General features: G+C 37.8%; 1 protein-coding gene across 1 annotated transcript; it reads left to right on the top strand.

Moving 5' to 3' along the window:
* Nucleotides 1-15: 15 nt before the first annotated feature.
* CALM2 (calmodulin 2) lies at nt 16-14,674 on the top strand. Its single transcript, XM_008162161.3, has 6 exons — nt 16-90; nt 6,066-6,096; nt 12,563-12,706; nt 12,799-12,905; nt 13,180-13,315; nt 14,035-14,674. Exons 1-6 carry the CDS (start codon nt 88-90, stop codon nt 14,061-14,063), a joined length of 450 nt encoding a protein of 149 aa, XP_008160383.1. The 5' UTR covers nt 16-87; the 3' UTR covers nt 14,064-14,674.
* The last annotated feature ends 545 nt before the right edge of the window (nt 14,675-15,219 follow it).

The following is a 15,219-nucleotide window of genomic DNA, read 5'->3' as shown; positions in this document are numbered from 1 at the left end:
GGGGCGGAGGGGGAGAATTAGTCCGAGTGGAGCGAGCGAGCTGACTGGTTGTGTAGTTGCGTCTCGGAGACCGGTAGCGCTTGCAGCATGGTGAGTGCGTTGTTAGGCTGCTGGCGCTGGGCCTGTGGGGGAAAGAAGCTGAAGCGGATTGACTAAAGAAAGGGGACTCGCTCCCTTAATACCTCCAGGAGTGGTCTTCGCCTGCCGGAAGGCGCGCAAGGGCCTGGGGGGCGCCCGCGGCGGTTGTGTCGCAGGTGTCCTCCCACCCCTATGCTCCTCAAGGAGCTGTCCCCTAGGGCATTGGGGGCCAGGTGCCCTGCTCCCGAGACCGTCAGGTCCTGGGGACTTGGCCGAGTGAGGATGGATCCGGGGTGGGGGGCAGCCCAGCACATGAGGGAGACGAACGAGTGGAAGGGCGGGCGGACGGGCGGGGGGAGCAGGAGCGCCAAAGCTTTGGGTCGGGCATCTCGAAAGGTCAGCCCCGGGGCCGGATTCAAAAGCCCAACGGACGGTTAGCACGGTTGCCAGGAAGCGCCTTTGTCCGCTTGTGGCCGCCATGCGCCGAGGAGGCGGGAGGGAGCGCGCGAGACCCGGCGAGCGCCACCGCCGCCGTTAGCCCGCAGCCTCCGCGTGCCGGGGGGGAGGGGGGCGCCGGGGGGACGCGCGAGCGGGTGCGGCGCGCTGTGTGGGCCGAGTCCGCGCGGCGCGGGGGGCGGCCGGGGGCGCTGGAGCCGCCGCCCGCTCGCCTCGCGCCCCAGCTGCTGCGCTGGCACCTGCAGGGCTGCGGAGCTCCGGCGGCCGCGGCGCTGCGGGGCTGGCGGGTTGGGGATGGGTGGGGGAGGGTGGCCTCGAGAGCTTCCCCTCCCCCTCCGGTGGCGAGAAGGAAGCTCGGTGAAGGCCGATTCCCCCCCCCCCCCCCCAATCTGGGTTCTGGGGCCTTTTTACACTATCCAGGCTAGACATTTAAAAATACAAATTATTTTTAAGTGGCTTTATCGTTGGAGGAAATGATTTTTGTATCACGGAAGTCGGGCGCGCCCCGAAGTACGCATCTTGTTAGAGAAAGCCCTCGGCCCCGGTCAGGGTCCGAAAGGCGTTTCCTATCTACCCTACCACCTACGGCAAGCAGGCTCCGGGTGACTGTTGTGAAAGGCGGTCTTATTCTCATGTAACAACTGGAAGGATGCTTTTGAAAAGGGCCACTGGTGTGTCCTATTTTTGAGTAATCACGTGCACTCCTTATGTCAAGGAACCACGACCACGCAACAGCATTGCCCCCGCTCCAGTCCTCTTGGAGATCACTCCTCTTTCCCTCCAGAAGTTGCCAGATCATCTTCAATTGTTCAATTCATTTGTGCAATAATGGTTGTCAAATACTGTAGTGTGATAGAAGAGTATTTGGAGGGCAGGGAATTTTAAAAAGCGTTTTCCTGTCACTTGAGACCAGAACTTGTGTTTTTTTTTTTTAAAAAAAAAAATCTAATGAGGGCGGTAATTTGCAATACTTACTTCGTGGTTCCTTCTGCCAAGTAATTACAGCGATGGGTGTGTCCAGGAGGCAAGGTGACATCTTAAACAAGAGTTGGAAATCCTTGCCAACTGAAACCTTCAGCCTTAATGGGTGTGGGGAAAGGACTTCATCTTGGTTTAAAACTACTGCTATTTAAGTTGGATGCACTCGTTCTACACTGATATTTTTAAGTTATTTTATTATGAGTTTGTATATGCTGGTTGAACTTAATACTCTTTTAGGTGAAAGTACATATAGGCATGTAATCGAAGTTCTAAATTGTGAGGTAAAATTTAAAATGTTTTTAAATGAAGGGTAAGATTTTTTTTCCCCCTTCGGTATAATTGAAAAAAATAAAACTGGAATAGGTTTTTTCCCTTGGTGATGGGTAGAGCTTATCTATGCTTTCTTGGTTCTTTGCCCCAGTGATAAACTTTTAAGTTACTGTTTGCATCGTTGATGCTTTGGGGGTTTTTTTGTTTGTTAAATTGACAATCATCATTAATTAATTTGGAAATTGCCCTCAGTTAACTATAATTATAAGACTTGGAGATTTAAAGTTAGAACTCTGACAAGTTAAAAGAAAAAAAGTTACATGAAAGTGGAATACTATTGCTCACATAGCTCTTAGGTTTACATATAGTTGATATATGCTCTTTGAAGGGGGGATTGCTTTAAGAAGACTTGAGGCCTGGGGTGGTTAGATAAATAAAAGATGTGAAAAGGTAGAAAATGTTGTCATTTGTCTAAATAAATAATCATTATTCCATCAAACTGCAAGGAGATCTATTTCTGTTAGACTGAGGGAAGTTCACTATGACTCTATTAAAATGCAGGAAATTCTAGATTCAGCTAGAATGATCAAATTAGGCCCTTGGTAAAGGTCCGAATTTTTATAAAGTAATTTGATGGGTTCTTTTTTTAAAAAATCCAAGATGCTATATATAGTAAGTACTGTTCTACCAGTATTACTGATATAATTACTGAGCTAATTTAGAGACTGCTTTTTATATAGGTAAAAAACAAATACCTTTACTTCTGAAGTTGTAGGAAAATTTTAATTATGAAGCTTATATCTAAGTAGGACTTGGAAGAAACAGGAATGAATGAAGGATAGAAGTTTGTGTGCCATTTCAAGCCTATGGATTCATCCATTTACTTAGATAAGAATTTTGGATCATTTGTATAAAACCTTTCACGAGGTGAGCTCCAAGAGTACCCATACCTACTTTTGAGTGCCATTTAGGAAATATTTAATAGGTACATAATGCATTCACTTCAGGTCACACCTAGTCTAGAGTAGTGTTTCTCAATAGGTGAATAAATCACCTGTGGTTTTGAACCTGAGAGTGAGTATACTAATGCCTGGAAGCTTTCTCTGGCATGACAAGAGCAGTAGGAAGAATTATATAAAGTGTAGAAATAAAGAGAGTTAGAACTAGTCAACTCTATAGTGAATTATTCTTTACTGAGATAAATACACGTTATTGAGCTTGAGTTTTCCCAAAAGTATAATTCTTGTAGTTCTAAGTAAGAAAATGTCACTCTCCATAGACAGAAATAAGAAACAAATTGATTCGGTGTAGTTGGGAAAGGCTTACAAATTAGAATGCTAGGGAGTGTTGTGTTTCTGCTTTTAGTAGGTTTTAATTGGAATGTTGTTTGATACACAGATTACTTTAAAACCTTGAACTCTGGGATAGTAGTAAATATGAAAAACGTCTCTAAGTTTCTCTAAACACTCCAAACAAAAATCACACAGTGCTTTTAGGCTATGTGAGTAACTTAGGCTCCCATGTGCTTAGTTTATTCCTTGAAGCTCATTTGTGATCTTTTCTAAGATTGCCTTTGCCTAGAGGTAGGGAGCTGGACAGGATGGTGTGGGACCATTAAATTTGGACTTGCCAAGGAAAATTGAAAAATTTCTGTTTTCTTTTATAGCTAACATCTTTGTTTCTTCTTGAGGCCTTCAGCCTTCTTATAAACGAGCTTCCCCCAAATCTTCCCCCAACCATGTTTTGAGAACAAACCCAGTGTCTACCATTCTGCACATAGTCCATCAGTCCATCAGCTTTCATACATGCTACATTGCCTTCCACATCTGTCCCTGGACTTCAACTGGTGGTTTCAGTTTGTGGAAATATATTTTCTCAGCTTAAAGTTTAACATGAAACATGGTAGGTTTGTTGTAAAGGGCTTGATAATGCTGTGCATGTTTACCTTCTGTGTGGAAGTTGAACTAGTTAGGTTGATAGTTAACGTTGTAGGTTCTTTGATTTATTTATGTAAAATAATTATCACTAAACTCTTTGGGCCAGCCTTTGACATAGCTTCTGATTTACTCTACACAATAACCCTGTTAGGTAGGTATTATTGTGTTAACAGATGAAGTTGACTGAGAGGTTGAGTAACATGTCCAAGGTGTCATAGCTATTAAGTTGCAAAGCTGGGATACTAGCCCCATGATGACTCAAAGCACTATGCTTTTTCCTGCACCATACCATATTGCCCTTCCTTCAGAAATTATAGAAATCCTGCAAAAGGAAATCAGACTAGAAGCAAGTCCTCGCAGGGGTGGGAAACCTTTTTTCTGCCAAGGGCCATTTGGATACTTATAACATTATACGTGGGTCATATAAAATTATCAACTTAAAAATTAACCTGCTATATTTGCTTAAACATTTAATTGACTCACCCCTAAGCCTTGGCATGGCCCTACCAAATGATTTATCTGGCCTGACATTCCCCATCCCTATAGCCTCTAACAAAGGAAACAACTCAGTGGATTCTCTGGGTTTTAAATCTTTTTCCTAGGGAAAACAATCTGGCTGATTTTATACCAGATTGCTGGAGATAATTTATTTTATAAATTTCTGCATTTGAACTTAATTATTGGCTCTTCAATTTTAATTACCAGGCCTTTGGCTTTTTTTTCCTTTTTAATTTTTTAAAATATATTTTATTGATTTTTTTACAGAGAGGAAGGGAGAGGGATAGGAAGTTAGAAACATCGATGAGAGAGAAACATCGATCAGCTGCCTCCTGCACACCCCCTACTGGGGATGTGCCCGAAACCAAGGTACATGCCCTTGACCGGAATCGAACCTGGGACCCTTCAGTCCAAAGGCCGATGCTCTATCCACTGAGCCAAACCAGTTAGGGCTCCTTTTTAATTTTTAAGAATGGAAATGAGTTGATTGCATTGAGATCAAAGCGAGCAGGGAAAGAAACGTCTGCTTTGTTTCTCAAGTATTGTCATGCTGTCCCCTAGAGAAAATGTGATACTATTCTACACTAAGGTGTTACCCTTTCTGGGGGTCTTTTTATTTAAAAAGAATGAAAACAGGCATTGCTTTTATTTTCATACCAAAAATGAATGGATTAATCATAGTATGTTTGACTTCATGTAGGTATACATACTAGATAGAAGGCTGTTTCTTGTCAGTGCCTCCCAGAATCACATAAACAGTTGTTTCATGGGTATGTATACTGATAAGCAGGGAAATGTCCAAAGATGAAGAACAAAGCCTTGATATTTTGCAAATATCCTTATATATTATGATGTGCTCTGAATTTTAAACTTAGAGGCATTGGATATGTCTAACACCTTAGTGTTTAATCCTCACTCTCCTAGCTAACTAATACTGTATTCCCACTCCCCGAAATACAATCTGAGTCCTTCTTTCCCCTTTTGTAAGATAGGGGATAAGAACACCATTATTTGGTTACTATGAAGACTGAATAAGAACAACATATAAAATGGTTTTTGCAAATGCCTGAACATAAGTTTTTGTTTTTTTTAAAGCAAGAACCAGTAACTTTCTCCATGTGCTAAAGACATCACAAACCTTAGGCTCACTTTGGGATTTCAAAAGTCAAGAGAAGATGGGAGGCTGAACTTACTTAACATTTGGTAAATAATGTAATTCAAGTGTTCAGAATCCTGCGTTCTCTGCAGTTGCCTGGCAGGTGAAGAGGAGTAAAAACTGGTAGCTTTCATGTTGCCCACCCAAGACTGTAGGTTTTAATCTTTTTAATAATGGGAGTTTTGCTTAATTTTGAGGTTTAGAAAATTACTTTCATGTCCAAATGATGTGGTTAGCCATTTATGGGGGCAATTTTGAATATAGGCCTTGGGCATTTTTTATATCTACCAGAGGAGGTGAGCTTAAGTTGAGGTATGCTAATTTTGAAAAGGAAACAATGATTCTATTGGATTCTATCTTTAATTTAGAATAACTCCAATTAAACTTTGTAGTATTCCAGATTATTTTTTTGTGTTTTTTTTTTTCCAATTTGTGTAAATTTTACTTTCAAACATACTCGGAAATGTTTTCCTTAACTTAAATTTGGGGTTAAGACTGTTTTAACTTAGAATGTAAACCAGATGTATGCATTTTCCACCTACCCTTTGTGCTTGTTGCTGGTACTAAGAAATGTTGAACTAAATGAAATTTATGGTACATGCTGAATCTTAAAAACTTTAAAACTTGTTTTTGTAATTGCTAACCTACATAGTCTCAAGTCACTTACCTATCTCTTGATCTCTTTGTAGGCTGACCAACTGACTGAAGAGCAGATTGCAGGTGAGAAGTACTTTGCCTGATTGTACCCATTAGATTTTATTATAAACTGAATAGCCAATCCAAAATAAGATAGTTGTTTGTAAGAATTGACTTTGCTCTATATAGTACATAGCAAATGGCTGTAATGTAATACAGTAATTGAACCTGCTTTGGCAAGTGAAAAGGTAAACTTGCCTGAGAAAGATGTGTGGGACTAACTGTAATTAAAGACGTGTTTTTAGACATATTTGGAGCCAGGTGGTGGTCTTTTGTTGTTGGTTATCTTACTTTAAAACATGAATTCTAAGCAGTTTTTAATACTGTAACTCCAAATCAGTCTCTACAAGAGGGCTACGTCATGTAACCAATAGGAAATGTAGAATCAGAAGATGAACATTGAATTTATGCCATTGTAAAATAGCTAATATTTTAATTTTAGAATTGCATATATAGTCAGGGAATAACCATTTTTTCCAATGAACAACCTAGACTTAAAGGTTAGCATTCTATTTTACACATGTAATTCTGTCTTATAAAGTAGTGACAGCTATTTAAATGAGCTTCTTAAATCTTGTCTCCTTTGGTTTGCTATTGAAATATTTGAAATTGTTACAGAAAACTTGATGTCATGTTGTCTTTATGTCATACCAGTAAACATTAGTATTTTTTATTTTATTCTAATACTTTGAGATGTCTGATTAAAATGTTTTGGAAACTTGCTAAAGTTTTGCTTTTTTTATGCAATATTGAAATGTCTTTCAAATTCTATTCCCCATCCCTATGATGTTAACACAAACATCAAGCAGTTTTACCTGCTACAATTTTCCTGGTAGGCAAGGAGTTTGAAGTGCTCAAACACTGAAGCATTTAAAAAAAAAATTTTTTTTTTATTGATTTCAGAGAGGAAGGGAGAGGGAGAAAGAGATAGAAACATCAGTTAATGAGGGTGAATCATTGGTCAGCTGCCTCCTGCACGCCCCCATTGGGGATCGAGCCTGAAATCCCGAAATCCAGGCATGTGCCCTGACTGGAAATCGAACCATCTTGGTTCATAGGTCGACGCTCAACCACTGAGCCACCCCGGCTGGGCTGAAGCATTTTTTAATGCTAGAGAAAACTGAGAAACACAGAACTCAACTATATAGCCCATTTAAAGTAATCCCTTCCCACCCCTATAAACACAAATTTGGAGGAGCCAGACATCACTAATCTCAGATAGTCATCATGAATATTATTTGATAGGATTATGTAAGGTAGAAAGCTATTAGCATTAAGGACAAAATTTACGCAGGTTTTATTTTTACTTGCTGTGTGAATTTGATTTAAACCTGGGATTTTATTTCTAGGGTTGGTAAATTGCATGTTGGTTTATATTATTTTTAAATGTATCAATGAAATGTAAAATTACTCTGAAATGGTTTTTAATATATCCTTCAGGAACTGACCTCTGGGCTATCTAATATTTCCATTCTTAAACTCTTACATACTCTGATACATCTGGCCTCCCTCTCTGCCCAGTTAGGTAGTTGTGCCTCTTGTACACAGCACAAAATGTTCCCTTTTAGGTAGAAAATGTGTTAGTCAAAGTGCCTGTCACAGAATTGGTGCTCATTATTGCCTTCCCAAACACACGTGCCTCTTTAAAGAAAGATTGTATCTGTGAGAGATAAGAATCTTCAATGACTGTTACATTTTTATCAAGAATAGTTGTAGTTCATTGGAATATTGTCTTTAAGATAAATTCTGTCATTTCATTGACTTCCATCATACAATTAAATTTCAAGTGGGAATGGAGGAAAATATATTGAAGATTCTCTCCCTCCCCTGCCTTTTCCTAGACTTTCAAAGGTGCTCCTTAGACCCCAGGCTTTAAGAAACCTCTATATTTTAAGGTTAGAGGAACCAAAGCTTTTATGCTGCTAATAAAAACCCTGTGAGAGCAGTGACCTTTTTATTTTCTCTGTATTCCCAATGATCCCCACATAGTAAGGACTGAGTAAATATTTCTTGAAGGAATAAGTTTTATTTTCAAAGAGGACTGTGACACAAAAAGTGTTCTAGAACACTACCTACCCTATCCTAAGAATTATTCTGCTGCTTCCAAAAATCCCTTCCTAAATTTGGTATGTTTCAATGTCCACCTTTGAGGTAAACACAGATTTTGTCTTTATCTGGTAAATTATAATCACTGGTGACCAGTAACATCCTAGCATCTAAGACCTACTTGTTGAATGTTAAGCTTCATACATGTAATGCAGCATTGAATATGCTAAAGTACTTTTAAAAGCTATTTTTATCTTTATGTGACAATCATTACTACTTCAGATTTATTTAGAGATTTTAATAGCAAGTATAACTTGGTAAAGAAAAAAAAAGCGTGCTTGTTGTTTAGGTGGTTACTAGAGTTGTTTACATTACCTAGTCTTAAAGAGCAATCTAGAACAGTCTTAGTGTGATTTCACAAGTTAATTTTATTTGACTCTGCCATGATGTCATTAGTAGTTGACATTTAGAGGACTAATAAAAAAATGTAACAAGAATTTTTCTTTTTAAAAGAAATTTGTGCCTAAACCGTCATTGAACTTTCAGTCTCAAGGTCCAGTGTAGGGATAAAACTTGGTTGATAAAATATATTAACTGTACTCAGTTTAAAACAACAATTACAGCGTGCCAACAAATGTCTCATATATGATCTTTAAAGGGATTAAACTAAATTCATAAAAGTTAGTAGGCATTTGATTTTTCTTTAGTTGTAATTGTTTATTGATAACCTATTTTAATAAAATTATAAACTTATGTAATATAAATAATTGGAAAAGGGTTCTGGGGTTGCTGATGAACACATAAAACGTAAATAATAAGTTTCCTGAAATTTTCAACTTAGGCATAAGTAGAATGGATTTAGAGGAAGGTCCTATCAATTGTGTTGAAGATCCTATTCTGTGTGACATTCAGGACCTGTTGTTTTCTTATTGTGTATTTAGTACTGGGTTTATATTTGAAGTCATTCCTGAGAATTACTGTTTAGAACAGTGGTTGGCAAACTGCGGCTTGCGAGCCACATGCGGCTCTTTGGCCCCTTGAGTTTTTAGCAAAGGTCAGCTTAGGAGTACCCTAATTAATAACAATGTACCTACCTATATAGTTTAAGTTTAAAAAATTTGGCTCTCAAAAGAAATTTCAGTCATTGTACTGTTTATTTGGCTCTGTTGACTAATGAGTTTGCTGACCATTGGTTTAGAATGACATGCTTCTGTACATGAAGATTATGCTAGTTTTGAAGTACAGGTGGTGAGCTATACAGGCAGGTGAATTTAAATGGTACTTTGAGTTTATTATTTCAAGGAATTTTTACAGGTATTTCTGGCTCTTTAAGAGTTATTAGATTTTAAAACTTATTGAAACTTAGAATACACACATATAAATTAACACTATGCATCTTCTAGAATTTGGCTTTAAGTTAAATCATATCCTCATATAATAAAACCCTAATATGCAAATCGACTGAATGGCGGAAAGACTGGTCACAATGATTTGCACTGACCACCAGGGGGCAGATGCTCAACACAGGAGCTGCCCCTTGGTGGTCAGTGTGCTCCCACAGGGGGAGTGCAGCTCATTCAGAAGCTGGGCTCCCAACTGGGAGCCTCCCCAGCCTCCACAGTGCTAAGGACCCCTCAGGGGATGTCCGACGGCAAGCTCCCCTGGGGGGTCCCGGACTGTGAGAGGGTGCAGGCTGGGCTGAGGACCCACCTCCCCAATGCACGAATGTCATGCACCGGGCCGCTAGTAGTAAAATAATTACAGATACACACTGTGAATTTCGCACATAATGGTGGTGTTAAATGATGCTTGTAGCTAAGTGTTACAGTAGAGAATGTAGTGTAAACAAATACAATTCTCCAAGTCCTTTAATTTTCTGTAGCCTAAGTTATTAGGTGATAGATGTAATGTGTTCAAACCCTAATAATGGTTTGCATATTTCTAGACATTATTTCTATATCCTGTTTTTAAAAAAAACCTTAGAAATGTTTTCATCAAATTCTGCTATTTGTGGGGTTTATTGATCTATTTTTGTCATTGGATTGATCTATATTACTACTATATACTATTTTCATAACAACAATGAGTAATTTGGTATCAGATGATTTCCTCTGAAAACAAGTATGATTTAAACGAATGGAACTCTGTTACAATGCAGCAAACCACAACTAGTCAGTGATATCTGATTTAAACTAAGCAATTGAAAGATTTTAAGCAGAATAAGCTGAAGCAAGTAACATGGTAATCAAAAAAGGCAAATAGGCTCTGGCCAGTGGTTAGAGCATCGGCTCAAGGACCAAAGAATCTCGGGTTCTATTCCTAGTCAAGGGCACATACCTGGTTGCAGGTATAAAGAAACCAGGTAGGAGGCTATCATAATTGTCCAGGCAAAAGGTGATGGTGCCATTATTGTTTGTAGTGATGAAAAAATAATCTAGTAGTATTTAAACAGCAGAGTTCAACAGGACTTGACAGATTTTAGGGGAAGAGTTTTCTTGCTTTAGGTCAGCCAGAGGAGATGTCTGTCCTGTAGGAAGTCAAGAAATAAAGGATATTGTGTTATTGAGAGATGCGTGTACTAAGACATGAAATCGTCGTTATAAGTGGGCATAGATGAAATGGGCAAGGAGAGAAGAAAGGATAAGAGAGTTGGTCACATCTACTTGTAAGAAACAAGGAGCCAAAAGCCTTTGGCATTGTAAGGTAGGATATAAATTAAAGTACTATTATGGAGGCCAAGAGAAGTTTGAGGGTGTTGTTTTTTTTTTTTTAGTGTAATTTTGGATACTGCAGGAAAATGAGATCATCATTCTCTTAACATTCATTAAGTACTTACTTGCCAGACATAGTTTTGAGTGCTTTACATGTAGTGATTATGTTCTTAAAATAAGGAATTAGGTACAGTTATCCCTGTTTAACAAAAATGAGCAAGCTGAGGCAGAAAAAAGGTCTAGTAACTTAATTTGCTAGAGGTTACATTTCTAGTAAGTAACAGAGCTGGGATTTTTAACCCAGGCAGTTGAGTTCCAAAGTCTGATTTGAGTTTCTATGCTTTATGGCCTCACATACTGACACATACTTGCTGGATTAGGCACTTAAGTCGTTCTTGGTGAACCTAGTATTTTCAGCTGATGAGCTGGAGCTGGAAGCAGTTTTAATAGTCGATTGATAGAGAAGAAATGGATATGAGTAGTGGTGCCTTCCAGAATTTGGGGAGAGGTAAGAATAGGGACTTAAAATATATATATATCACACTAAGGTTTGAGTTTAGTTTTAGGCAAAGAGACATAAAGATAGATAAATTAATGGCAAAATCAGTAGAATGGAAAAGATTATGATAAATGAAACTTGGAGGTATGTGGATTGGAGCAAGGATAGACAGGCAGGGGATAAATAGACCTGGGATAAATAGAGGAGGCACGCCATTTCTTAAATATGTATCAGGTATATGTTTTCAAATGTTCTAGATATGTTGGGAGAGCATATGGCCCCTTGAACTTAGGGACTGCTTTTGTGTTTGCTTGAAAAAGAAAGTACCTTACTTGAAAAGTACTAGGTTTTGTTAGCTCATTTATATGACCTCGTGCTGTCAGACTTAATCTCTGCTTTAGTTTCTCTGTAAAATAAATGGTAAACCAGGTATTGTGGACTGTCGCTCCAACAGTTTCCCATGTAATCTACTGGTGAAATAAAAGTAATGCAATTCTGTAAGATCTTAATTTTAGGCAATAATATATTTCACTCTTTTACAGGTTTGGGGTTATATAATCTAAAGAAAGGTCTAAAATATCTTTGTTCTCAATAATACAGTTAAACCTGGCCATTCATATCTTGATCATCCCCTTAACATCAGTATAGACTATTTGGTGATAGACTCTTCTGTCTTCCAGGAAAGATAACTTAGCCCAATGGCGTATTGTTCTGAAGTTTAAAGTTTTTTGTTTTTAATTTAGTAGGTGATGAAGTAGACTTAATCTTAATTTTTGAGGAGTATTATAAACATAATGTAAATAGTATAGTTGCTCTATAGAAATGTGTTTGGAACCAACTGTCTTTATTTTTCGGTTCTGAGTAAAGATTAGATCTGTAATTTTGAATTGTGTTCCACAGAGCAGCTTTAACAGAAAATAGAGAAGCCAGTCATTTGGGGTTTTGATTCTTTTCCTTTTTAAACACAGAATAATAAAGGTCTAGATATTGCAGTTCCCTGTAAAATTTTAGATGAAAAAAATTTCCTAGTAGATCAATATGAGCATATACTGGTATGATTAGCTAAAGATGTTTAAAATGCCACAAGTGGCTTTCCCATCTAAAACCTTCAGAAATCAAAATTCCATTTCAGGTGCTATCTTCATATATATCTTTAAGAGTTGATTAATACATTTCATTTAGGAGGTTATTCTTTGTGTTAACCTGTACATTTGGATTGTGGTCTCTCAAACAGAATTCAAAGAAGCTTTTTCACTATTTGACAAGGATGGTGATGGAACTATAACAACCAAGGAATTGGGAACTGTAATGAGGTCTCTTGGGCAGAATCCCACAGAAGCAGAGTTACAGGACATGATAAATGAAGTGGATGCTGATGGTAAGTCTGTTTAATTTTTGGGTTTGGGGAGGGGGAAGTTGAAGTGACATTTAAATTCTATTATAATGTTTCAATGAAACAAACCATTTCAGGTAATGGCACAATCGACTTCCCAGAATTTCTGACAATGATGGCAAGAAAAATGAAAGACACAGACAGTGAAGAAGAAATTCGAGAAGCATTCCGTGTGTTTGATAAGGTAGGTTTTCAAGGGCTGGATTTCTTAAATTTAATTTGAGGATGAAGATTTCCTAGTGATTTGTATTGCATTAATCTTGTGGCAAAGCAGGTATCAGTTGGTTTTGGAACTAAGACATAGTGCTTGGATCTCAGTGATGTTTAATTTATAGGTCAGTTGTTGGTAGATTCTTTTTAGTTTGGGTGGATTTCTAAAGTATGTTTTTCTTCCTAATGTGAAATTTAGTAAACTTCAGTTTCAACTCTATGATCTTAAGTATTTCAATGACTTCTAGGATGGCAATGGCTATATTAGTGCAGCAGAGCTTCGCCATGTGATGACAAACCTTGGAGAGAAGTTAACAGATGAAGAGGTTGATGAAATGATCAGGGAAGCAGATATTGACGGTGATGGTCAAGTAAACTATGAAGGTAAGTCTCACTGTTACCATCTCATTCTCTGCTTTGACCTTAACATTTAGAGGTAGTAGGTAATCTGATAGGTCAAAATTACTAACTTCCTTACCCTATGAAGATGTTAAAACTATATTTTCTAACCTTTTGGTATTTAGAATGTGTGTACAGACTAGGCAACACCTCCTGTTACCTGAGAACATTTTAGAGCTATTTATTAGGTCCTACCCCTATACCTGGGACCTGCAATTTAACAGGATTCCTGGTGGTTGATTTTATATGCACATTCAAGTTTGAGAACGCTGTACTCTAAACTGTGCTGAAACAATTTTTGTATAATGTTTGTGGAACAATTAGAAAAGCTTCAAACTTAAGTTCAGGATCCTCAAAATGAAATTAAGGTGACTTTTCTTCATTGGATTCCCTTCCTCTACTTAACAGATTTAGTCTGAAACTGTTTACATAATGCTTCAGATTAAGAAGTATCATTTGTAATACTAAACTAAGCAAGAATACTTTATAATAGCTATCTAAAGCATTAATTATATGCTTTATTTGTTAATAATTTTGGTTTATGAAGTTCCAGCTTTGGCAGTTAGTTAGCTTTCCTCAGTACTTTATAATTTTGAGGAAAGAAAGGGGAATAGAGATTGCTCAGTGATTGAGTAAATGTGATTGATTTTGTCGATCTTTTGCCATTGACTGGCTCAACTTTTTGTGTATTTCTTCTTTTTCAGAGTTTGTACAAATGATGACAGCAAAGTGAAGATATTGTACAGAATGTGTTAAATTTCTTGTACAAAATTGTTTATTTGCCTTTTCTTTGTTTGTAACTTATCTGTAAAAGGTTCCCCCTACTGTCAAAAAAAATATGCATGTATAGTAATTAGGACTTCATTCCTCCATGTTTTCTTCCCTTATCTTACTGTTATTGTCCTGAAACCTTATTTTAGAAAATTGATCAAGTAACATGTTGCATGTGGCTTACTCTGGATATATCTAAGCCCTTCTGCACATCTAAACTTAGATGGAGTTGGTCAAATGAGGGAACATCTGGTTATGCCTTTTTTTAAGTAGTTTTCTTTAGGAACTGTCAGCATGTTGTTGTTGAAGTGTGGAGTTGTAACTCTGCGTGGACTATGGACAGTCAACAATATGTACTTAAAAGTTGCACTATTGCAAAACGGGTGTATTATCCAGGTACTCGTACACTATTTTTTTGTACTGCTGGTCCTGTACCAGAAACATTTTCTTTTATTGTTACTTGCTTTTTAAACTTTGTTTAGCCACTTAAAGAAAATCTGCTTATGGCACAATTTGCCTCAAATCCATTCCAAGTTGTATATTTGTTTTCCAATAAAAAAAAATTTTACCCAACTGTTGCTCTGAATCTGAGTCATTTAATTAACTTTGGGTTGAATAATTTTGAGAATCAAATTGTATTAAGAACACAATCTAAATCTGGGAGGGGGGTGTCATCATGTTTTAACCTCTATTTCCTAATGTTTTACTCATTGTGTTTTTAAAATATATTTTATCAATTTCAGGGAGGAAAGGAAAGTGAGAGAGAGATAGAAACATTAGTGATGACAGAATAATTGATTAGCTGCCTTCTGCACGTGCCCCACCGGGGACTGAGCCCACAACCTGGACATGTACCCTGACCGGGAATTGAACTCTGACCTCCTGGTTCATAGGTTCACACTCAACCATTGAGTCACGCCGGCCGGGCTCAAGGCTAATTTTAAACCTTATCTTCAAATCTTTACCATATTATCTGTTCTTTATTAGCAGGGTTATGGTAATTGATAATTATTTTCTCAGTACTATCCGTAGCATGTTTGCTCTCATAATTATAACAAAACCATCACTATTGTAGTTAAAATTGATCCTGGAATGTAATTTTAATTAAAGATCTGATG

This window comes from Eptesicus fuscus, chromosome 16 (assembly GCF_027574615.1).
Source record: "Eptesicus fuscus isolate TK198812 chromosome 16, DD_ASM_mEF_20220401, whole genome shotgun sequence".
Classification (NCBI taxonomy): Eukaryota; Metazoa; Chordata; class Mammalia; order Chiroptera; family Vespertilionidae; genus Eptesicus; species Eptesicus fuscus.
Note: the sequence above shows the minus strand (reverse complement) of the source record. Positions and strands in the feature narration are given on the sequence as shown.